The 26,394-nt window shown below is 39.4% G+C and overlaps 1 protein-coding gene across 34 annotated transcripts in view; it reads right to left on the bottom strand.

Moving 5' to 3' along the window:
* BAZ2B (bromodomain adjacent to zinc finger domain 2B) overlaps positions 1–26,394 on the bottom strand; it is a 343,490-nt gene that overhangs the window by 33,329 nt on the left and 283,767 nt on the right. For all 34 annotated transcript variants that reach the window (XM_039493566.1, XM_039493561.1, XM_039493551.1 and 31 more), the window contains 7 exons: positions 18,008–18,148; positions 16,825–17,079; positions 15,796–16,010; positions 14,755–14,829; positions 9,656–9,899; positions 6,855–6,917; positions 3,620–3,764 (listed from right to left, as the gene is read on the bottom strand). In XM_039493566.1, the coding sequence (XP_039349500.1) occupies positions 3,620–3,764; positions 6,855–6,917; positions 9,656–9,899; positions 14,755–14,829; positions 15,796–16,010; positions 16,825–17,079; positions 18,008–18,148 (1,138 nt within the window). The remainder of the gene's footprint in view (positions 1–3,619; positions 3,765–6,854; positions 6,918–9,655; positions 9,900–14,754; positions 14,830–15,795; positions 16,011–16,824; positions 17,080–18,007; positions 18,149–26,394) is intronic.

Below are 26,394 nucleotides of genomic sequence, written 5' to 3'. Positions count from 1 at the left end.
CTATTGAGTTCAACAAGGCCAGGATTTTGCCCCAGAAATTGCTAAGAGATTCACTTAACTTGCATACAGAACACCAATGGAATTCTGGAGCAGTTTGTCAGTTCTAATTTCTTTGGAAGGGGCAACATTTTTATAGCTTTGTGCTTGTAAAAGTTACCATTGACTACAGAATTACCAAAAAGTTTCATGTTCACACCAAGAGAGAAGGATATTTTCTTTTAAATTTATAGGCTATTTCTGTAAACTGTCAGCCCTCCAGCTGGGGGAGAAATAAGAATGAAGACGCCAAAAAAAAAATTCTATTTCACAGATTGGATGTCTCCCAAAGATAGAAATAGGACATTAAAATTCACAATCCACCCAATTAATTTTTTTAATTAAAAGAAAGCGGGGAATTTAATTACCAAATACTAAAGGCTACTTTTACCTGTTTTACTCGTTATCTGAAATAAATTATTTGAAGAACCTACACAATATAATGATTGGGATCTACAGATAGCTAAGTAGATAGATGAATAGAATAGTTTAAATAGCTAAACAATTTACAATACAAAATGCTGAGGTTCAGAGTCCATGTCAGCTCGAATATCTTTGAGGTGGGGAAGGACCAGTTTATAAATGGGGAAAAAAATTGTTCTGTTCTCTCTTCTCTCCTGTTTTCCCGTCAATCCTCTGTCTTCCTCTGCCCTTATTAACATATGTCAACAAGCATTAATAAGAATCTTCAAAAAGAACAAAAGAGGGGGAAATGGCAGAGAGCAGGGCGGAAAGAGAAGGGAAAGCGCTCAGCATGGCAGCCATTTGTTTGCTTAGTTTCTGCATCAGTTAGTGCAGCTGCATAATTACAGATAAACAGGGCCCCTATTTATCATCTATGGCTGGTAACACCTGCAGGGGTTATTTGCACATTCTGCAAAACCAGAATAATTTCAACAAGGAAAAAAGCACAATAGCAAGGAAAATGTACTGCTATAATTTTGCATCTCTCTTTCTGAATTTTTAATGCACCCACCACTCTAGTAACGTATCTGGGTACTAATAATGTTGAATTTACCAAGAGATCCCAAATGGGCCTGACAGAAAGAAACAATTTTGGGAACTGTACAGGTAAAAGCTTTAGAGGGAGGTACTTTTGATAACTGGACAGATGGCTCAGTGTTTTATGCATCGAGTTTCCAGTTACCTACACCCAGGAACCATAAGTTTCAAAACTCAGCAGGGCCAACTCAGACTTTCATCCTTCCGAGGTAATAAACTAACTACTATGCAATTTACTGAAAAGGGGATGAAGTGGGCAGGGAGACATCTTGCAGATGAGATCTTAAAAAAAAAGAAGTCCCATTGATCTGCATGGACCTTAAGAATCCCTCTAGACTAATTTAGAAGAATATGGGTTTGTTCTGGTGTTTTTGGCCAAAATTTCTGTGCAGTTTCATTAGCACCTCCAGAGAGGAAGCTCTAGTTCAGTGGTTCTCTGTGCATATAGTTTGTAAAGCTCTTTAGGATTCTCTAGGCTAAAATACACTATGTGAAATATTATTACAGTACAAAAGATAAGACACTTTGGAAAATAGGAAAAGGAACACAAGCACTACAGCATTTGATAGTCAACTTCTTTTTCCATACAACTTTTGGTGTTTTCACACCAGTTTCTAATTCAGAGCATAATATAATCAGGGGATGGTGAAAGAGAGGGCCTACAGAGCACACACAATATTAGGAAACTACTTTTGGGATCATGATTAGGTTTACGTACGACTTTGAGATTCAGGTTTGAGGTCAAATCAGGGCTCAGGTTTCACTTAGACAGTACTGAAAATATTGGGGATAGGTGTGAGAGATACCTAGAATGCATCTTCTGAGGAGTTTTTGGAGAGATTTTTGCAATCTTGGGCCAAAATCTTGTGAAAATGGCGGTTTTGGCTGCAACCAAACCAGAACTGAAAAATGGATCTGTTCTGGAACCAAAATCATGGGTTGGGTCTATATCCAGGAATTCTAATGAGTGAATTCTAAAATTGACATGTATCTAGACTTGAGGTAAATTAAAAAAAAAAGTTTGTAGAATAGGTATATATTAACTATCAAAATCAGCCAACTCCATTTAAATTTTAGTAAAATAGACTTTAATGTCTCCTGGAGGGAAATTCACTCAGAAAAAAAGAGGAGCATAAAACCATATTATGGGTTGATAAAGAAATTATTGTTTTAGCAGAGAACTGAAGAGAGTATCTTATTGTATAACAATCATGTTCCATTTTATTTTACATCATATATGTAATCTCTAAACACAAAACATTCTGAATATCTGCATAAATCCTGAGAAAATTAAAATAGACAAAAATAAATGCTTCTTCATACATTCTGTGGTGAACCTGCAGAATTCATTGGCAAGGAAAATATAGAGAAATAGTTTAGCAACTGTCAAGGCTGATTTCCCACTAAGGTGGGGGCCCGCAAGGGTTCTAAAAATTAATACTGGCCACTCCAGGCTGGTATTAAACTCCCAAGGTCACAGCTTCTCTCTGACCTGGGATGGGTAGATTCTGCCACCACTCAAATGCAAAAAACCCCTTGGAACCCAGAAAGGCTCACTTGGGAATTCCTTCCTGTGGGGTACCCTCAAGCCCTTTCACCCCCCACCCCCCCGCGAAGAGCTGAGAAAGAAAAACACAGAAAGCAGCTGTTGCCAGCAGCTAACTAAAAAACATGTGCACAGACCTCTTAAGACACAAAAATCCAAATCCTGTTCTTAAAAAAGATAAATTTTATTAAAAACAAAAAGAAAGAAAATATATCTGAAAACTCAGGCTATTGCTAGATTTTTAGAAGAGCAATTCCAAAAATTAAGCACCCAAAATAGTTTCTGGGGGTTCAGTTTAAAGGTTACAAGCAACAAAAATATCTGGGGTTAGCACAGAGGAATATACAAGCCATAAGAAATAAACAAAATAAACCTAATTGTGTCTTTCTACACATTTTCTGATCTACTTACATATCTGGGCTCCAAATAAGCAATTCTAGGTCTGACTTTGATGATTTTCATACCTGGCCTTCAGCTTCTCACAGCATAACTGCTGCCCTGTTCCCCTCTTCTCCAGAGAGCAACAACAGACACACAGACAAAGGGAAGGTCTTCCCCAATTTTAAACAGTTCTAGCCCTCCCATTGGCTCTTTTGGTCAGGTGCCCACTCCCTTCTTTTTACCTATGGCTTTTTTAACCCTTTATAGGTAAAGCAAGTAAAGAACAGCTACCAAGAGGTATTTTATAGCTAGCTGGCTGGCTGGGTATCCATAAAAGGAAGCTCCCTCCCTCCCCCTTCATTTATCACAGCAAAATTAAAGGATTTCATATGCAGTTACACTAGCTAAATCAAAAATTAACAAAAGGATATTAATTCTCTGTTTCAAGGGATAAATTAACCAACTAAAAATCAGAAAAATTCCCCTTAGCCTCATCAAACAGCACTGCACAAATAACTAGGGCTATCACAGGTTAGTTTTTAGCCTTCTCCTGAAGGTAACAGGCCATTTTTGAAGACACAGATAACAGACTAGATGCACAGGCAGTATACTTTTGTATGGCAATTTCTACGATTACTCCTTTGTGGTACTTACCTTCACCACTTTCCATGCCTTCCACAAAAATACCCCCACACTGGGGTAGAATCCAATACCGGCGTCTGTAACGATCCTGACCAAACATCATTGAGCGTAAAGAGTGAGAGGCTTCAAATAATTTCCTTCTGTATTGGCTTTGTTGCTGTTTTAAAAAAAGGGGGATGGAGGGTGGAGGATTATAATTCAGTGGGGAAAAAAATCAGTTGTTACAGTATAAAATATCTGTTCGGGCAAGGCCAAATGACAGCTCAGTGGCCACATGAGCATTTACTTGGGATATTTCACACAAGTGTTTTATCTAAAAAGCCAAATTGTCTTTAAATAATCAGCTCGGGCACTCTTTGATATATCCTAAATTTATCAGCTTCACTGTCAGGATGCTCGGCTCTCTGAGCTAAGAGGTGAAAACATTATCTAAAAGTTGTATCTGTTCTGTATTTTAATACCAACATTCAGAGAACAATAGAATCCATGATTTCATTGCACTGGAACAGCCAAAATCCTATCAATTATGCAATACAGTAAATGGTGTTCAGAGTGCTGAAGTTATCCAGCGCAGCGTGAGATTCTGTAGCTCCTGATGACAAACTAATGAATATTTCAATTGGCTTAGAGAAATTAGTTCAGTAATATCTGAACATAAAGCCTTTATTCAAACACAGAAAGTACTTTTTGGGAGGAGTGGAGGAATCTAACAGGAATTTCAGTTAGTCTACCCACTCCTTCCTCTGCTAAACTGGCACTCTTGGAAGCAGTGTAGTATTCCCAGAACTGGGTGTTTATTGCAGCTGGGAGCAGTAGACAAACCAATGACAAAGCCTGGAAGGATGAACTCTCTTTAAATAAATAAAATAGGTACACTATAGTATCCCAATTCGTCAAATTTTCCCCATTCTATTCTCCTTATCTACTAACCTGTTTCCCTTCCTATACCAACTGCCATTATCTAAACACCTGATTCTACTGTGCTACTCAAAAACATATACAACTCTTCAGAAACTGAATAAGCAACTATTCAAGTCTATGCCGTTTTGGGCCATACTCTAGGCACCTGGCTATTTTAGAATTCAGGAATGGTCTTCACCATTGCAAGGTTCAGAACAAATTTGACTTGTCTTCCTTACCAAAAAGTAGCCTATAAATCCTACAAATTTATAGAGGGACCGATATTGTGGAGGTTTCTTGCAAATTTCTTCGTGCTATTATCTTAAGTATATGTCACCTCTAGTCTATTCTTCTTTGTTTTCATCTTTCCTTTCCCTATAACATCACAGTGCTTTTAATATCCCATAGTATTTCTATGGCCAATGGCAGCGCTCACTCCAGAAATCCTACAGAAGAATATTCACATTTAACGCTAATTATATTGCCTCCATCCTCTGGAAAACATAAAGCTATTAATACTAGAGCTGACCCTTTAACTGGTGGTGTCAAGTGCACTTAGCACCCCATGTTTAATTTAAAAGCAAAGAGTCGAGTTAACTGGTCTCCCCTCTACAATGCCTGGGAACTAGGTTCTGAAGGTCAACCAATAGCAGGAGAGAGCGGGTAATTACAGATCACAATTGAAAGGGAAAACCACATACAGGACATTTCAGGAGAGCGGGTCTCTTTGTATTAATTTAGATGGAATACATGGGCTAAAGTTGTTAACGTGACGCTGACTGTCCAACATTAAGCACTTTTAAATAAAGTTCGGGTTTTATCCTGGTTAGTACATGGCAATCACACTATTAAAAATACCTTTCATTAAAGATACAGAAAATAAGGGAAAACAGTTACAGCATTTAAAATGTAAAGCATTAAATAAGACTTTCATTTTAACAACATCCCTTGTTCCCTCTCTCTTTAGCTGAAGAGAGTTTTCAGAAGGAAAAAACAGTCTTTTAAATGGTATCAAGGAGGGTAACAACTGTTGGGGGAAAGGTGACGTTAGTTAGCTGAGATGGGCTAGAGCTGTTACTGTTGCGGTTGTTAAAGTCCGATTTCCTGAGACAGCAAACACGCAAAAGGAGAGAGAACAGAATATCAAAGATAGAAAATGCACCTTCTGTCTCTGGTGTTGACTTTCACTTGCAATCTCAGTACTGGAAAAACAGCCATGGCACATGGTCTTATGAGCCACTCCAAGACCTGGCAAACGTGTACAACCATTGGCCTATTTCAGTACTGTTTTAGTTGTCACTTTCTGGTCACAAGCTTACAGCAGTGTTGCAAGATATACAGTCTTGGTTGGCTAAGCCAGACTCTTATTAAAAAAAGAGGCAAAAGGAGACAGGAAAGAAAAGAAATAAGGTGGGGAAGGAAAAGAACACACAGGGGATGGGTGGAGGTGGCAAAGTCACACATCCCAGCTGGCGTTTTGGATTTAGCTGGAGCTGGCAGAGATAGCAATGTCATCTGAGTAGGTCTCTCTGTTCTAGTCTGGCCAGGACATCTCTCAGGATCAAGATGATGAAGGCCTGGGGTCCCACAATATGGCGGAGGTGGCAGCCATGATGGCGAAGCTTGCTCCAATGGCCAATTTTTCTCCTTAAAGTCTCTTTCTCTCCAAAAACGGGGTTGTGGGTACAATAGCCTGTCGCCTCATTATTTTGTCCACACAATTGCACTTAAATTTCCAACACACCAATTCTGGTTCCCTGATCTCTGGTTCCACACTTTCCTTGTTTAGCAAGCATTATTTTAATACAGTCCTTGAGTTGTATCAGTAGGCCTTTTGTTTCCCCTAATTCTGTCTTGCATTGGCAACTTTTCTATCAACATTTGTAGTTATAGGTTATTGTGATACTTTATGAACTTCTACTCAGTTTTCACAGTTGAGCTCACAATTAGGATAAATTTGTAGGTCCCAGTATCGCAAAAGGCCCCACTATCAAGGGATGGGTTCTGGACAGCACTCACCAAAGACTGAGGAAAAAAAGACACCTAAAGAAGGGTGGCTGGTAAACTGATATCCTGTGAGAGTGAAAGTAAAAACATAAGCAGTAGGTACGTTGGGAGCTGATTAACTGGAAGTAAAAGCACTTATTTCCTCAACTCCCTAACCTACTAACATGTGAGGGTTGGGGATCAACCACAAGTGCATGGAGAATGGGAAGAAAAGTAACAATGGGAAGATGAGCTGGGATCTGTGTCTCCTTCTGCCCTGTGAAAGAAACCCATGCAGAGAAAGTGTTAGAGGCAGAAAAAACAGATAAGACAGACACTAAAATTGATGGAAATCTCTTACCTTGGTGAGTTTTTCAATCTGTTTCTCTAACTCTTCAACACTTGCTGCCTGGTCCCCATCATCCTACACCCAATAAATACACAGTCATGATAGTTTATTTCAGGATAATGTAATGCTACTACATCCTACTAATGCTACAGTACAAGATCTTCATGTAACAAATACGTCATGTCGAATCTGTGGGACAAATTCTACCCTAAGACATGGATGCAACTCCCATTGACTTCAGAGGGAGTTGTGTGCAGAAGTTGGAACTATTTGTCTGTGGAATATACGTGACTATGCCAAATATATTTTTACTTTTACAAAAGTATTATAAATCTTCCTTCCCAGATGTATATGTATAGGGAGAGTGGGTGGACAGTCGATTTTGTTGAGACTTTGTCCTTTTACAGGAAAAAAATAATTCACCTTGCAGATACACACTTAAAACTATAATTTAGTTTATTACGTTTCATAAAGTTGTGTCTTCTTTTACATTCATTTTTGAGTGATTTTCTCACATTAAATAATGGAATAATGTCAGAATCTGATCAATCAATCTTTGGAGAGAGAGAATTTGGAGTCTTCTTTCAATATTCACAAGAAAATGCAAAGCCACTTTAAATGACAAAAATTTGTATGGGAAATACTAGTACGGCTATTATTGATTTTTAAAGAGAGACCTTCTATCACTGAAAACTGTAAGCTTTAAATTCTCCTTGATGAAATTACAGCTAGAAATAAGGATAATTTCCATAAGAATTTTAATTCAATTCAGTGAGCCCTTGGCGAACTACAGTACGGTTCCAAGAGAGTTCTATAACTTTCCTGGGAAGTCTCAATTACTCCTCACCCTGAAGCAGAAGATAGTAGCCTCCCCTATGTGATTCTTTGTGCGAACAGCTGAAATTATACCTCAGATACTTTAAAGGTGAACTGAAAAGCAAAAATGGAACTGGAATTAAACCCAAAATTTGTGTGTTAAATTCCAACAATAACCATGATGGCGTGGTATGAGGAAGGGAGGCATTCCACACAGAAATAAGATTTCATTAACCTTTGCAAAATCGTTCTAACTTTTGTGAAATTCTTTTTGTGCTTCTTGGCTCACAAATGCAACATTGTGAAACATCACACATAACGTGGGTTGCAGTGGGACTTTCTGTATTTATCACAGATATCACATTCTGGGATATTTTAAGTGAACCAGAAAGCACCCAGACTTTTTCACACAGTTAAAAATAATTAGAGAAGGTTAATTAAAGGTGTTGAATGTCCCCAACTCCTGGTACCCAGCCTGGTCACTGTGGTATTTAACATAGTTTTAGGGAAAACTCTCAAATTTCATTTTTGCATTTAATAACATCAGAAGTCTGTAGAATTGATTGATATGGCTGTGAGTTAAAGAAGACACAGGTCCATGGAGTCTTCCAATCTTCACAGATAAGACTTTATGAAGTAAGTCTTCCTGCTGAAACATTATTGTCTACTGTCCTTTTTTTGCACACTATCCATATTTTGTATTTTCAAGGGGATTGCATTTCTAAAGGTTCACTCTTTTTGCTTATGGGACCATTCACACACAAAGATTTTCTGGCAGTATCTCCTATATTTACTCACAAGGACAGAAAGACAGCAGGAAGGGATTACTGTAATTCCATACAGAATCCAGAATGGTGGCCAAAAGGAGAGTTCCTACAGCTGATGCTTAGTTTTTAATCGAAGGTATTTGTATGGATTTGAGTGTAACAACTAGTTTGCATATAAAGCACTGTGCAAACATTAATCAGTCTCACAACACAACTGTGAGGCACTGTAGGTAAAGAAATATGACTACCTTATTTTACAGACTGGTAAAATGACAGAAAGAAAGGTGATGTGACTTGCTGGAGGCCATATAGCAAACTAGAGCAAATGACAGGATTCAAATTTAGCATTTTTGTGGCTCCTTTCCCAGGCTTCTTCCACCAGACCACACTGGACTTGTGTGATGTTGTTTGAGATCCTGTGGAATTTCTATAAAAAGCTCAGTTTGACTATAACAAAGGCAGTTCAGTTTAAAAAGCTAATAAATATTCGTAATGACCCGCCTTGTGTCTTATAAGGATGTTGGGTATTAAAATATTGGAGCTGGTGATCAAGTACTGTGGAACTGCAAAAGACCATTCCTCTCACCCTCATCAACCTGGAGAAGTTGTAAAGACTCAAAGGTCATATTTGCCAACAAATTTCAATTATCCTTTAACTTTAAAAATATACACACATACATGGTTCAGCTTAAGCTCCCAAACAACCCTTCCCTTCTTTCAGCTTGTAGTCACACCGGATACCTCAGTTTCATAGTGGATATTATTTATTATAATTTCTCTCTGTACCAATGACTAAACTGAAGCTATCCTGATAATTAACACATCCCCTTCTCCACTCTCCGGAAAGCTACTTTTATGCTTATTTGCTAGAAAACATTTGGTTCCCTGGATCTGATTTAGCCTTTTCCTCTTTGAAGAGTCTACGTAAAATGGTAGGAAGGCAGTCCTCAGAGAAATGAAAATCTAGATTAGGCTAAAACAAGCAAACAAAAAACAAACAAAAGACACCTGGCTAAAGAATAAAGAAAGGAAAAGTCTACCAAAGAACTTAAAATACCAAACAATTAAAAACAAATCTAACACATACTCTCACGTATTATGATTTTTTCCTTTTTATAAGATTTTCGACAAATGTTGTCTTCAAATCTATCATATAAAGGAGTGGAAAGAAAATTCCATTCTTTTATGTTTAAAAAAAAAGTTATCATTTGTTAAATTAATATTCCCTACCTCATCTTCACAGACTTCTGCCTTCTTTCCCTTTTTGTCATCTTTGTCCTCTTCATCCTCATCATCTTCATCTGCTTGATCATCACTATCATCGTCGTCATCATCATCATAATCACTGTCTCCTCCCTTCCGTCTCCGTTTGCGGCCTGGAGTGGATGTACCCAATGAATGCTGTTCTTCTCCTATATCACCACCCACTGTAGTGTCTCTCTTGCCGGTTTTCTTGGCATGAATGATTCTAAGCCTTTAAACACATAATATGCAAGTGGTCTTATTGACTGTAGTTGTAGCATACACATACTCTACTCTGTACTTCATTCCAAGGTGCATCACTCATTTTAAACTCAAATTTACTTCTGTCCTACAACAACCTTCTGCTATCTCACTGTTTGTTATCAGAGATTGACATAATAAATTCACATTGTAGAACACTTCATACAGAATTCTGACCCATAAAAATTTATTCAGTTCTGCACTGGATTTCCTGCCTTCAGGGTAATTTCTTCTGAGTAACACTGAATTCCTATATAAAAGGCATGCAGGACCAGAGGAATTTTAAATAGCAGCCCTGTAAGCTAAAGAGAAATGCCCATTCCAATCTTCCTCCTCTATTAATTTTTCCCTTTTTCTTTTGCACTGCACATGCTGAAATCTGCATTTTACCCACCCATTTTAAAAGGCCACTATTAAACATGCGTGTCTGGGAAAGCTGAGAACGGATGATAGTAAAACAAAGAACATCATTTTGCTGAAGTGATCTTGGCGCTAGCAAGGTGATAGTAAACTTGACCCGTGATCCTGTATTTTTTTTAAAATAGAACTTTCTTAGGTGTATTTGGTCTATTTTACATGTTTCTATTTGTCTTTATGCTTTGGCTGCTCTTTTCACATTCCCGACACAACACTCTCTCTAAGAAATTGTAACCAGCTAAAGTAACTCAGAGGTTAACAGATGTATTAATTTTAAGAAATAAAAGAGAAACTTACATACCAGTATTTATGATTGTTGTAGACTTTCCTCTTCTACAAAATCCTACAAAAAAAGATTCCATACAGCAAATGTTATAGTTCTACCTATCAGGAAGCTAGCAGGCAAACACACTGAATCATAGAAGATATATATAACCAGGCTCAAATAGTCATTTAAAGACCAGGCCAAAAACATAACTGATCTAGAGCAGATATAAAAAAGCGTGTAGAAAAGGCAAATGTTTTGTAAGAGAAGAGGGGAGGGACGAAGGATGGGAAACGTGATAGGATTACGACAAACACAATTACCAGCAAGTAATTTTTCCTTGTCGTACTTCCCCACTTCTCCCATCCTACGAAACAACATTCCATACAGCAAGTGGCTAGCTATAATGAGAAGTGTGAAAGTAGGTGGCTTCTCAAACAGCAGCCTAGAGAGAGAGAACTGACAAAAATGTCAGCTCTCTAGAATGCTGATGTATCTAGCCAGTAATGAAGGTGAAAGACTGAAGTGAGGACTGTGCAGTATTCCTACACAGAGTAGATCATTATCATTGCCTCAGTTCTCACTGCTCAAGGGATAATAGTGTCTTTAGAAGATTAAGGCTATGTCTACACTACAACTTATGTTGGCATAACTTATGACGCACAGGGTAGTGAATAAGTTACACTGACATAAGCACCAGTATGGACAGTGCTATGTTGTCTGAAGAGCTTCTCACACTGACATGGCTATTGCCACTTGCGGGGGCTGGAGTAGTTAAGCCAATGGGACAGCTCTCTCTCGTCGGCTTAGAGTGGCTACACTAGAGACCTTACAGCAGTGCAGCTGCATTGCCGTAAACTCTCTAGTGTAGCCATGCCCTGGCAGTGAGAAATTACCTACCTCCTGGTAGGACATATTTAAAAATATCTTTAATCCACTTGAAGATTTAGAAGATGTAGAAGATCTTAGACCCTTCTTTTGCTCATGGAAACAGATTTTTAGACTTACTAATATACTTTGGATACAATTTTCAAAAGTAGTTATGTGACAAGTACCTAAGTCCCATTTTCAAAAATGACATTTTCAAAAGGCTCATAAGCCTCACTGAACATCAGTGCCTAAGTCACTTTTGAAAATGGGACTTAACAGCCTAAGTCACTTAAGCACTTTAGAAAATTTTATCCTTTTTCTAAGGGTACGTCCAGACTACCCACCGAATCGGCGGGTAGCGATCGATTTTGCAGGGATTGATATATCGCGTCTCATCTAGAAGCGATATATCGATCCCCGAACGCGCTCCTGTCGACTCCGGAACTCCACCGGAGTGAGTGGCGGTAGCGGAGTCGACGGGGGAGCCGCGGACGTCTATCCTGAGTGGTGAGGATGGGAGGTAAGTCAGGATAAGATACTTCGACTTCAGCTACGGTATTCCCGTAGCTGAAGTTGCGTATCTTACCTCGACACTGCCCCCCAGTGTGGACCAGGCCTTTGAGAAGTAAAATTTTCCAGCCTTCACCACCAGTCTGGAAAGTTTTCTGTGCACAAGAGTTAACATATCAGGCAAAAGCATAGGTGAATGAATAGCTGACTAACATAAAATTCAAAACTTTAGGTATAAAAATCCAGAGATAACCTGAAGGACAACTTTTTCCAGAAACATCAGCTGATAAAGAAGTTCAATAACAAGTGAATGAAATTCTCAAATGCACCTAAAAGAGAAGAGGGCATGTAAAAAGACCACTTCAGTGGAAAGCAAATTAACAGATACGACTCTGAAGGACATAAACCGAGGCTTGCATAACATTGAAAATGAAAAGTAGACACCTAAAGGCAGCATTCTGCACTCTAAGGCCCTGGTGAACCCTGGTAAATGCAGTCACTATGTCGTAAGGAGCAAGTGACCAATGAGAACTCTTCCCGAGAGCACAACTTAACAAAAATGCACCAAATAGGACAGGAGGTGACAAAGGTGGAACATTTCCTGATTGTGTCCGGCCACTTAGCCCAATCAGGGGAGAAAGCCCTGTCTCAGAAAGCTGTCTCTTTAATCCTCTTCACTTCCAGACACATACAAAAGGTGGTGTTTGAAGGGAATGAACTCCTGCATAATCTGACCTCAGCATGAACCTAATGAAAGGTCTTACTGGGGCTGGAAACCAAAGATATGGGGCCAAAGAAAATGACATGAATCCAATCTGAGCTAACCTTTGCAACATTCCTGGAATCAGGCAAGGGAAAAGAATAGGTATCCATGGCCTAACTTTTCAAACAGGCCTTAAATTCTGGATGTCCACCCTGAGATACCTCAAGGTTTTTAGAAGTACAGAGCACACATGCCCTCTAAAAGATGCTTCAAGTTGGGCACCTGAAAATGGAGACACCGAAAATCACTAGTCAGTTTTGAAAATGTTGGCCTTCATTCCTTCCCTCAGTCCCAAAAGAAGACAACAATGTGCTTGATCTGTGGTTATGGTTTACAACCACGCACGCTTGGGGCGGCGTCCCAGCGGGAGGGCGGCAGGCGGCTCCGGCGGACCTCCCGCAGGCATGCCTGCGGAAGGTCCACTGGGACCGCGGCTCCGGTAGACCTCCCACAGATGTGCCTGCGGAGGGGTCGCTGGTCCCATGGCTCCGGTGGAGCATCCGCAGGCATGCCTGCGGGAGGTCCACGGGAGCCGCGGGGCCAGCGGACCCTCCACAGGCACATCTGCGGGAGGTCTACCGGAGTCGCGGGACCGGCGACAGTTAGAGCGCCCCCCACGGCGCGCCGCCCTGCTTGGGGCGGCGGAAATCCTAGAGCCGCCCCTGTTTACAACTGAGGTGGTTCCTCTGAGAGAAGGGAAACCAATCTACTGTGGGTGTCCCACAGCAACACCAAATCTGAAGGATTTGATTGAGACCCCTGCCTGAGGTACTTCAGTGTTCTGCCCAGAAGGATGAACTCATTGGTTCTGCAGGCAGCCACATGCTCTTCGTCGCCCTTTGCCCACTGATATAAGTGACAGTTTGATGGAGGGAGAGAGATAAGAACGAATCCCTGAGGAGATAAAGACGGCTAAGATTTCTTGACTACATCAGAGCTTCAGCAGCACTGTTTCAACTACATACCCACAGGAGAGGACTGGCCTGTTAGGATCCAGATGAGATGGGAGAATGATTGGGCTTGCCCCAAGAGATAAAGCCATTATACCTATGTAGTCTGGGAACCTGCAGTATTAGCAGAGGTCCACAGCTACATTTTTTCCCCATATTTTTTTTAAATGGTCAGTTTTTTTCCTCTACCTCCCTCTTGTCCTTCTTCTTTACTTCTTCTTTCTTCCTTCTGAGACACATTAAAGGGAAAAAAGGGAGAAATAGGATTAGAAACATAAAGTACCTGAAGAAAAGGACCGAGAAAGGATTCAATGCTTCCTGGATAGGAGGCAAAGATGACAAACGGAATGGGAGCGGAGCCTGGCTTTGTATACCTCGTGATTCACAGTTTCTTTGCCTTCTAACCTCCTTGTAGATGGAGCTATTATGCTTGCTGTATGGAATTTTGTTTTGTACGATGGGAGAATAGGGGACATCAAGTGATTACCCTTGAAAATTTGCCAATTTTTCCTGAGGTAAATAGATGAGATTACCTCAGTATTTGCATTATTCCCAACACTTACTATAGGAACACTGAGGATGTACTGCAAATAGTGAGGTAGCATTATTTAGTTATCAAAGTAACTGGCAATTTTTTAAGGGTGTCCATTGTAACAACAATCAAGTCCTTTATAAGCATATTTAAAATGAAAATTGAGAAGTGTGGCAGGTCCAATCAGTTTCTTAACATCAATAACAATTTGACAGCTAAAGTAACCTTTGAATAAGAAATGGTTTACTTCTTTCAAAGAATGCAAAATGGATTTGATTTTCTTCCAATTTTGAGGCATAGTAACCCACTGAATCTCACACATCTTTAAACGATTGTAAAATACTGGCCTTGGGACAAGTTAAATTAATATCCTTTATTAAGACAGTATTGCAGTTTTTTTTGTTTTGTTTTGTTTTTTTTTAAAAACACAACTTAGCTGATTTTTGTCTTTGGAACAAATCTTTATAGTAGAAATTTAAACAAACACACAAAAGAAATATTTAAGGAAATATAACTTACTTCCGCAATTTGCCTTCAACCATCCATTTATCTCTTCTTAAATTTGACATATAATCAATGTTCTTATCAATTTCACTGTCAAACACAAAAAAACCCAAAAGTTTTAGGTAGTTTATGAAATATCACCAAGCAAGAATATGCATATATCTGAGAAACACACACACACACAATAAATATATATTACATATATAAAAATTACATCCAAAAATACTTCATTAAAAGAACAGGAAGATTGCAAGGGTAAGCATTCAAAAGTTAGGAAATACCAGAATTCAGGTTGCAAGTGCAACTTGGACTGCACACACAGTGGATATTCTTTTAAAAACTTTGAGCAACATCTCTGCAGCTGTTTTTGAGTTTGGAGAAGGAGTTGGTTTTAAAGAAATGAGAGAATAAGTAGTTATTCAATATTTCTTTTTATAATACTCAGTGGCCTAAGGCCTTATTTGCCACAGACTATTCAAACCCAGTACCAAACACAAAGTTATTAACATCCTCTGGGCATTTCTATGGTGCTCTAATCATGGTGTCTAAGTCATTCACAAATATTAATGAATTTATCTTCAAAACACTCTTAAGAGAATAGGTAGTATTATCCCCATTTTACAGATGGGACACAAACACAGAGACATTAAGGCCAAAATTGTCAAAAGTGTCCACTCATTTTGGATACCCAACCTGAGAAACCTAGGCCCTAATTTTCTAAAATAATTAGCATTTTTATAGAGCATTATATGTTGAAAGCACAGCTCTAATCACTTTTAGTTGCAGTCGTGAGCAATCAGAACCTTGATTTTGCTCAAAGTCTTGAGAAGAACATTCCCTCTGGGCATAAACCAAGTATGGAAAATTTAAAATTTCCCAAGGTCTTTCTTTTGAAAAGTTGTGAGTATATGAAAATAGGGAACTATAACAGAAATCAGCTCTCACCCTTAGCTACAACAGGGACTAACAGAACTCTACTATAACAAAATATGATGTACACATTATGCATTATATGGTGTATTTGTACAGCATGGATAAAGGTTTAGAAAATCTTACCTCACTACACTTTTACTGCATGCTAACTCATTAATAAGGAAAGCAAGTACCGATGCTTTCTGAGCTGGAGTATGTGCCTGGAAAGCTTTGGTCTTTAGACTTTCGGTAAGCTCAGTTTGCCCACAGTGAGCTTCCATAAAAATCTGTAGAATCTCAGAAACATTGTCACGGTTGACACCAACATTCAACAAATGTTCCCCAAGAGTTGTTTTGGCCTAAAAAATAAGTTTTTCAGTCAATCACATAAGAACAATAAAATACTATAACAGACCCAATAATACATTATGGTTAAAAATAACACTTTTGTCTGTTTGTTTGTTTTGGGAGTCCAATCCCAAAGTTAAAGTTGAGTCCAGACAGCACAGTGCAACAAAATGCATGCATCCATTGTATGTTTCAAAAAACTGAAATAACACTAATGTACGTTAAATAGGTTAAGTAAAAGCAGACCAACATGCCAAGTGGTATTTGTCAGAAAATGATAGATATTGGCTAGCACAATTCAGAATGTTTAGAAAGGGCTTCAGTAAAAGGTTACATTAGTCCAAGAAAAAAAATAAATAAATAAAAATAAAAAGGCAGAGAATCATGGTGTCAATCAGGGTTTTGACAATGGTGTTAGAGGGGAAGGAGCAGATTTTGAAGGAAGAAGCAACGAGATTTGCCGAGAACCTGGAGGTGAGGGTAGAAGGAACAGGAGGAATCAAAGACGTGCCCATAGAGGTGATGGTAGATCATGGGAGAAGGTGTGTATGGGGGAGAGGGGGAATGTAAGGATCAAAGACACATCTCTGGGAAACAATGACAAAAGGGTGAGAGTGAGGAGGAAGAAGAGTCACTGAAGGTAACACAGAAAGAGTGGTCAGCAAGATAGGAGAACAACCAGAAAAGTATAGTTATTGGAGTCCAAGGAAGAGAGAGTATCAAGGAAAAGTGGGTGATTTTAATGGTTACTATTAATAATTTATTTATTAATATTATTTGTTTACCATTGTAAGGTGTTTAGGACTTTTTTTTTTTTTTTTTTACCTTGTATCCTGTGATTAGTCCTGGATCACAAACAGCAGCTGAGAGGAGCCTTACAAGTAAGTCTTGTACTTCTCCCATGCTGTCCCCTATGTTTAACAAGCCCTCCTGAAGAACACTTAGATTAGGGACATCCATATTCACATCAAAACCAAGAACTTTACCAAAGTTGCGCAAGAACTGCACCACCATGAGACAGTCTGAAAATGTGCTTCCAGAGAGAACAAGGCCTGGAATGCGAGGCAACTCTGGCAAAGGCTGAAAATCAAAGAGAAAAACAATGAGAGATTCAGTAGGATCTTCCAAGATCACTATAACTTGCAAGACTTGATGTTAATAATAAGCTACAAAAGGTTGGGGTCTGAAGGGTGAAATAATTCCACTATTTTCACAGGTTATTTACTACTGACACGCTGGGCTAGATGTGGCACTCAGACTCCACACCTTTGTCGTGCTTTATAGTTCAGAGTATAGTGCGCACGGGGGGGAATCTTATAAAATGAGAAAGTAGCTTTCTGTACACAGTGTTGTCACTGTGTCAGTCCCATGATATTAGAGAGAGAAGGTTGGTGAGGTAATATCTTTTGTTGGACCAACTCCTGTTGGTGTAAGCTCTAAAGCGTCTCTCTCTTACCAACAGAAGTTGGTCCAACAAAAGATACTACCTTACCCAGTATGTCTCTCCAAAGCAGCTCTCTGGTAGACAGGACTGAGAGCTGAGACAGACTGGTCCTGAGGGAACCATAGGAACACTCAAGCTCAGGAGAAGGATTACATTGGGGAAAGGAGCCCCAGGAGAAGCCGTGTCTACAGGGAAGGCTCCAGCTGGGTTCATGTAGTGAGAGAGACTTTTACAGTAATAATCATGAAGGTTACTTTAATATTTTGAAGTAGGAAAGCATGTGAATTTTTGGCGGCCTCAAAAGTAGGTCAGCCTCAAAAGTAATTTCATTAGATAACTAAAACAATATTGCCTCAGTATTTGTAGTATCCTTTAGTTAATGCTTACATTTAGTATATAGATAATACTGCAAATACAGTTATCTAAGGCAAAATTGGAATGTTTTTAGGGGCAGCTGCAGTAAGAAGAATTAATTATTGACACAATGGCAAGAGACAGAGACGAAAGAAACAGGATTAAAAAGGGGCAAGAAAATAAAAAGTAAATTTACATTATTATGATTACCTTCTGGTCTGCTAAGCACATATCTTCATTAGGCTTCTTTAGCTCCTTAGCCATTTCTAATTCCAATCTTCGCTGTTCCAGTTTACGCTCTTTATTTAATCTTTTTTCATCGCGTTTCTCTTGCTTTAACCGCTCTTTCTCCTTAAATAGAACAGAATGGAAAGAAAATTAAACCCATGCATTATACTTACAATGGAACAATTTAAGAATTTGAAAAGCACTAGTTACGTAATCATAATAATCACCACAGCAATTAAAGCATTTGGATTAAAAGGCGGCAAGGGGAGAAGCTGCCCTCCCCAGCACTGTAAATAGAGTTAAATTATCCTGTCCATGAGCAGATCCGAGATCTGTGGCAGAAATGATTTCTTATATTGCTTTACATGTGCCAGCAATGGACATTTAATGGAGATGGCCATGCGCCAAATCGGTCTCTAAAGTAGACATCAGTGCACTCTTTCTGAAAGAGTGGGGATGGCTTGGCCAAAATGGAGTCATTCTGCCTCAGCACATCAGAAAAAAGATTCTTCAGGAGCAAAAGATTCTTCTGAGTACTAATGACTGATAGGCAATTGCTCCAAATGCGAGGCTATCAAGTCAGAAGGATGTGCATATATATCCTAACACACATCTGCAAAGAAAGGGTCACTGCAGACTGCAGCAGTCCAGAACACCATGCCATTAATAAATCTTCCCTGAAGATGTATAGTTGCCAACAACCCCACAGCAAGGGAAACTGTATGACAAGATATAAATTGACACCGTGCAGCCACTCAGTAATAGCCTTTTTTTTTTAAAACAGAAACATCACGGTTCTCCTGTAGTTTTTTACTGTCCAAAACACACAGCAAAAGATTCTTCTGAGTACTAATGACTGGCTCATAATCTCACCAGCAGAGACAAAGTAGCCACATCCAGAACTCCCTACACATCCTGTACTAGCTGTTGCAGCCTGACCATACCAGCACCCTGATCAGTTGAAGATTCCATCCCTCAGCCCTGTGACTCTTCACAGAACAGAGCACTTTTACTTATGCTTTGCTCCATTTACCAGAACACGGCTCAGTGTCTAGAAAGCCAAAATACATTAAAGCTGCATACAAAAATCCATGCCCTTACCGCTATTAAATAATGGAAAATGCTCTCAGAGCAAAGCATATCTGGGAATTAATGACTGGTTCTGGTTAAATGCCCCTCTGCTTCACCTTGGGCCTCCAGTACCCCAAAACTGGTTGGTATTTCCCAGAAAATATCAAGTATCAGAGGGAATATTTCCCAGAAAATATCCTATACCTTGGCTATTATTATTTACATATTTTTGACAATTAGCAAAATGCTATGGACAGTTACAAAAGGCATGGGAAGGGTAAGCTTTAAATAACACTTTCTGTACAGTTATGATCAAAAAGGCAATGTTATAAAAATGGTACATTGTTACTCAACAGATCTGCTCCCTGGGTATATTAAGAGTAGTCAGTTTATTTTATTGATTAAAATAAACATTTACTACCCTTTACTTTTGTTAGTAATATTAGCTAAATATAACTGTAGGAGAGTGAGCGAAATTCTTCTTCTGCTCCTCCTCCATCAGAAGACTTAAGTGAGTTTCACAAGGAGAACCGTTATTATTGGTGATAATGCATACAGTTGAAAGAACACAGCTCGATCCTCAGTTCTTAGGCTGAATCTGCAAGGCTGGCAGATAGAATAGCTTTTTTTTAATTCTTGTAAATGGAGCAAATTTGACACACAAACCATTGAAACACACATAGAACCCATGACCCCGTTTGTTAAGTCACATTTCAGAGAACAGCACACTTCAATAATTTTGCATGAAAATCACTATTTAAATGGACAGATAAATCCCTCTTGCTTTGAACTGAATCACAAAAATACAAAACCGAAACACAGAAAAAAATTCAACTTCTAAGACCCTGACTTTTTCCAACATTTGCATTCAGTATAGCTTTGAGTTAAGATATTTAGCCTTATTCTTAGAGGTATGTTGGGAGAAAGGCATGGTCCTGTGGTCTGATCATTATAGCTCTAATCCTGGATCAGACAGAGACTCCCCCCTTATTTAACCTTTCCATATTAGTTAATAATGCTTACTGTACCGACACCTCACAGGGTATTGTGAGGTTTAATCAGTTAATGTTTGCAAAGTGCTTTGAAGATGAATCTCATTATATAAAATGTTAAATTATTATTAAGTTCAAACTCAGACTTTTAATAAAACTGGTTCATGGGAGGTAGAGACTATTCAGATTAAAGAATCAAAGTTTTCCTGCCACTTGGAAATATTTGGACAGAAAATCTAAATACAAATGTTTCACATTAGTCACTTGAAAAGGACAGTTTGTAGAAATAGATTAATACCTTTTTTTCAGAAAGCTAGGATTTACAGTGACGAATACAGGATAAAATAATTGTTTTGGGCCAACAATACTGTGAAAAAATAAATTTAGTACAGAAGAATGTAAGGTGGCTTTGACCAATTGTTACAAAACTTTATAACATATGGGACTGTTAAGCCTGTGTATTGAAGCATTTGCCATATAATCCACTGAAATGGTCTACCCCTTTGCATTTTATGATTCTTTTGGGTCCTTTACATTTTTGTTCTGGGCATAATTAAAAGTGAGAATATGTTTCTTCTGACAGCAACTTGTACTCAAATTTAAAAGGCATAAATAAAATTTAATATATAAGGGAATACTGTAGGTTACATGGAGAATAAAAATGAGATTAATAAAACAGAGGTCATAGAAGGCAGATATAAAAACAAAAACCGCAAATAATGTTGTTGGGGTTTGCATTAATCATAAGATGAAAATGTAAGTTCGTCTATATCAATTAATGTTATAAAAAATCTAAAGAAGTATTTCAGTGTAAGCATTTCTATTTACTATGGTAGTAATAAATGTTCATCCTTTTAGTAACATTTTAGATTTATAATGTATTATTTAGAGTGATTTTAGGGACAATAATATGTACAAAATATGGAATCAATGAGTTTTTTGCAGCAACAGTTTATTATGTTTTAATTAAAATTTTACCCCACCTAAAAGATACAGAAAGATGTGCTGATATAAAACAGCTGTATTAAATTATATATATTATTCATTCCCTGTTGCTACAGAAAAATCACCTCCATGATCTTTATCCCTTTGTATCTTGCACAAACATCAAATTAATTAGATATTCTTGGCTGCTACACTTAGTTTATAGGTAACTATCCAGTTTTAAATGGTCAACTTGTATATGGGACGTTTAAAACAGAAAGGTTGGTTTAGTTAAGAAAAACTGACAATTCCACATGGTATTTTCACTAAGCATATATTTATGGTATAAATCCTCATTGATGCACTATGTGCATCACTATTAGAATCACTAGGGTGCTGTGAATTCCATTCTACTTTCAAACTGCTTATTAGACAACTTCTGAAACCTGAGCTACTCCCATATCATAGCGATGTCTACAAAACTGCTGACAGAGTCCTTTAGCAATAAATGCATGTTTAACAACCTTTTGTTGTTTACTGATCCCTGAGGAATTATAGGGAAAAAGCCTCTGGTACAATTAAGTTTGTTATCCAGTTTACATAAGTAAAATGATTACAAGTTTGTGTGTGCTATTGTTTGAAATGTAATTGCTAAATGGAGGAACTCAGGAGAGTCCTGACTAAATATCTATTTGATACTACACCCTGCATTCTACACCCTCTGATTTTCTTGTGCTTTTTAATGCTGGTAATAGAGCATTACTGCTAGGTGAAATCATGAACTCCATAGTCAGTCAAAACTTCCATTAAATTCTGTAGAAAATGGGAGATTTGCATGAGTATGGAACATAGAGTTTGTTCCCATAATAGCTACTAATACCTCTGCTAACTCATTTTTCTAAATACATGATGCTACTGTACTGAGCTCATAGTACTAGTTTTAAGAAAAACACTTTAATGTGTTGATATGCTCCTTAATTTTTGCAAACAACAACAAATAATTTTCAACCACTAGTAAATAATTTTTTTTTAAATCAAGAAATTATAAAAATTAAATGTCTATCACAGCAGTTTTCATTTGGCACCATTTCAGAGACCACTCTGCTTTCAGGATAGAGTTTTTTCCATCAGATTTTTTAGTGAGATATTTCCTGTTTAGATAGTTTTTTTTAAAGGAAATTATATCAAGGAAAAATACATCACTAGGTTTTTTTTTTCCCAGCTAAATTGTGGGCATGAGAAAATAATGTTATTTTATGGGACACTGCAGCTGCTTACAAACTATTAGAAAAGAATGTAATCCAACTTTTCAATACATAAGAGCGGATAGATAGCCTTCCACTTCCCAACTGTTAGGGATTATTTTGATGTTAAACTCAGAATTAAGCTGCTAGAATTAATTTTGTTTAAATTTATAAACAGTTAATTGAGCCAAAGCTGCTTATTAAGTTTAATGGAAGTCTACTCTTGCTACTAGTCATGATTTCAATATTCCTTTTACCTTTAATTCTTTTAATTGTCTGTGATTTGTATTTGATTATTTATTTTGCTACTTCTTGGTTTACCAAGAGCTTTAACATTTTTACAGTTAGATATTAATATAAAAATAAATAAATTATACTATAGAAACAAAAGGCAAGGTTAGCAATGTTTTAGCCTTGAAGCTCTCTGAAGATAACATCATGGTTAAATCTGAAGATACCATCAGACTGAAATATGAGATGTAAATTAGTCCATCATGGCCTAACAAAAGTTTAATCAATAATTTTGTATATTGCCTCTGGTTTTATTATCTATGCTATTCCAGCATGTAATCTTATTAACTCCTTTTTATTTTTGCGGTGTACGCTCTGTTGCAATACAAGGTATGGTATGATTTGACATCTGGTATGATTTGACACTGGAGCGGCAAATGTTGATTGAAGTGTTTTATCCAATAAATCTCTAATTATTACAGTCTAAGTTGAATAAGCTGAATAGAGTACTCCTGAAAAAAACAGCTTTTTCTTGAGTTACTTAAGTTATTGAACATAAGCAGTTTTGTTTAATGTTGTTCAATCTCAAGTCAATTCTAAGGACCTTTTTCAATTTATTTCTCTGACCTTCTTGGCCAGAGTTATTTACGTTATGTGCTAGTGCTATGTACATAAGTCAATTATTCCCTTACAGGAGGCTCATGTATTTTGTTCTGAAATGGTAAGGGATTTAAAAAATAAATTCTCATAATTACACAAAAAATATTTTGATATAGCATGAGTTACATATGAAAGAAAGAATGCTTGTTAGTTAAATATGTGTAAATAGAAGTGTCCACCCTCTACTTTGGACAACTTTATGCTTTGCTTTTCTATGGAATTTCATGACCATGGATTTTTATTGCACAGAATGTGAAAGTCCAAAAACCTACTTGTCCATGGACAGGGTGATCAGATGTCCTGTTTTTAAAGGGACAGTGCCATGTTGGGGGACTTTTTCTTATATAGGCGCCTGTTTTTAAAGGGACAGTGCCATTTTGGGAGACACTTTCTTATATAGGCGCCTGTTACCCCATCCCACACCCTGTCCTGTTTTTTCACAGTTGCTATCTGGTCACCCTATTCAATCCCCTTCGTGAATGGGAAGGGCCACCCTAGCAGGGGCTGTGGAGGAAAAGACATCACATAGGGAGTCCGCTTGCTCCTCCAACTCCTCTGCCTGCAGGCCAAGGTTAGACACGACCCTCTGCAACAGTTCCTGGTGCGCCTTAGCATCACCCAGAGGAACCGCGTTAGGGGCTCTGTGATGGTCTCATCCATACAAGGTGGAGGCCGTTACTGTGGGTTCCACGACACCCATTGGTAGTCCAGCAGGCTGTTCCCCTTGGTCCACATGGACTTGTGGGGTCTTATCCCCCTGGGCCTCAGGCACTGGAAGGAGTTGGGTCGATGCCACTGGCCTGTCCGAACTCCTGACGCCCAGCAGGCAGGCTGGGAGGGCCGGGTGAATCCCCACGAGTTCCAGGGGTACCATGGGCCCAGCCACTGGCCCTGGGGTCATGGGGCAGGTTTTGGTACTGATGATTCAGGCAGTACCGAGGGCCTAGGAGGCTGCCCCGCCGATGTGGAGCCTTGCTCCATACCGGCACCACATCCGGAGTGATTCCTGCCCGGTCACCCAGATTTGCTGGAGTGGCGACCCTGTGCCTTGTGATAATCATGGTCACATCTGGAGGAGGACCAGTCCGAGCAGGACGTGTGCATCTGTGGGGACCTCAGTGACCGGCGGCGCTCGGTGGATCGGCAACAGGAGACTGGCAATTGACGCCTCACACTTCGAGACCAGTACTGGGATGAGGAGTGGGACCTGGAGGTATGGCGGGCCGGGCGGGATCTGTCTTGGGGATCGTTGGCAGGGCCCATGGCTGTGGTCCTCCAATCATTCCCGGGATCTGTAGCGGCATTCCAGTGATGTGAAAGGCCAGTCCCAATGTTCCTGCCAGGGAGCACGTGTCTCCATGGGTCTGAGCCAGGTAACCAGTGAAGTGAGCCTCGAATCCCACTGCCGGTGCCCAAGGTCCGGTGACCGTAGAGAGCGTCTGCCTCCCTAACTCCGAGGCATGACGGCTTCGAGCGGGTGGATGATGATGGGACGTCCCCCATGATGGGGAGCGGCACTGTTGAGGCGAGGGTGGATGGAAAGGTCCCAAGGCGGGCTTACCCTGAAGTCTGGGCACCGGGAGCGTCAGGATCTCCTGCACAGCCAGAAGCACTTCAGGCATCGATGGCACCTGAAGCAGATGAAGGCCTGCCTCCGCATCCAGGCAAGGAATGGGGTGGGATGCATTGCTTGATGTGAGCTGAGGCACGACTTCCCAACAGGGAAGAAGAGCTGCCCAGCGCAGGTCTTAGCTCACCCCCAGCCCTGTCCTTCCCCTTGCAGGGAGCAGGAGACCGTCCCCTACTGGCCTTCTTCGACTTCTTGGCTGGGGCCGTGGACAGGGATCGGTGCCGGCTTGTCGACGGCGGGGCACTACGCACCAATGCAGCGGTGCTGGGTGCCAAGCTGGACCTTTGCTCTGGGGCCAGAGTGAGCGCCGACTCCATAAGGAGCACTTTGAGTCTGATCTCACGCTCTTTCTTGGTCCTAGGTTTAAAGGACTTGCAGATTCGACACTTATCACTTATGTGCCCTTCACTGAGACACCTGAGACAGCTACTCTGTGGATCGCTCACGGGCATGGGCCATTTGCAGCCATCTCAGGGCTTAAAGCCTGGGGACAAGGGTATGCTCCGTCCCCCGGCTAAGTCCCTGATGGGACTAACAAAACTCTAACTACTACTAAGGGCTAACTAACTCAATTACTAATTATGTACACTAACTTTACAAGAACTCTAAGCCTAAGCAATGCAAGTAAGAGCAGCGAACATTCTGTGCACCCTCACTGGCGGCAAGAAGGAACTGAAGGTGGGGGGGAGCCAGCAGTGCCCCTTATGGGCCCAGGTGGGAGCCACTCCAGAGGGCGCGAGAGCCACCCCCCTCCAGATACAGCTGAGGGAAAAACTTCCGGCACCAGTGCATATGGTGAGCATACATACCTAATGTGAAATGGACATGAGCAAGCACTCGAAGAAGAATTAGTGTTTTATACAACCATTACTTTTGTGTGACCGTGGGCCTGGATTAGGTCATTAATCAGAAATTAGCTTTCTCTGATCCATACCACACCACTGATTTAGTGTAAAACTGCAGATAGAAACTGCTCAATTGTCATCAAATTTAGGAAAAATAAGTAAACCATCTGAAGATGGAAGTCTTCATAGATCCATAGTTTGGGATTATTTCCTTAACTTTGAAAGATAACATTATAAATTATATTTTTATATGTATAACACACTCTTTATTCTGAAAAATCTCAGAGCACTTTGACAAACTTAATTAATATACAAATTATACACAAGGATCACTTCACTAAACACTCAAGCGCAGCCATCTCTAGAGTGGAACTTGGCAAACGTATGACAATACAAACTCTACATAAATGTTTTGCAGAGGAAGCAATACCTTCTGTAACTGAACTGAAGGGGAAAATTTGGTAGACAAAGTGCCATTACATGAGCTTCAGTTTGGCTAGGGCATAAGAATTAAACATTTTTGGTTTTTGAAGTACTACAAATGGAACCTGATTTCTACATCTCATCCAAAAGATAACACTCCCAACACTATGCTGGGGCATTGGTTCAGTACTGTCTCAGAGCAAGTAGTGCCACCTGCTGACTCAAAAAATAAACAGATTTATATATGAGGGTTCAGTGTGCACAATATAACTTAATTTAATGGTTCATTTGAGTGAAAATATACAAGGAAGGGAGGGTGGCTATCCACTGATCTAAGAAAACTACCATA

The sequence above is a fragment of the Mauremys reevesii genome, linkage group 11, assembly GCF_016161935.1.
Source record: "Mauremys reevesii isolate NIE-2019 linkage group 11, ASM1616193v1, whole genome shotgun sequence".
Taxonomy (NCBI): Eukaryota; Metazoa; Chordata; order Testudines; family Geoemydidae; genus Mauremys; species Mauremys reevesii.
Note: the sequence above shows the minus strand (reverse complement) of the source record. Positions and strands in the feature narration are given on the sequence as shown.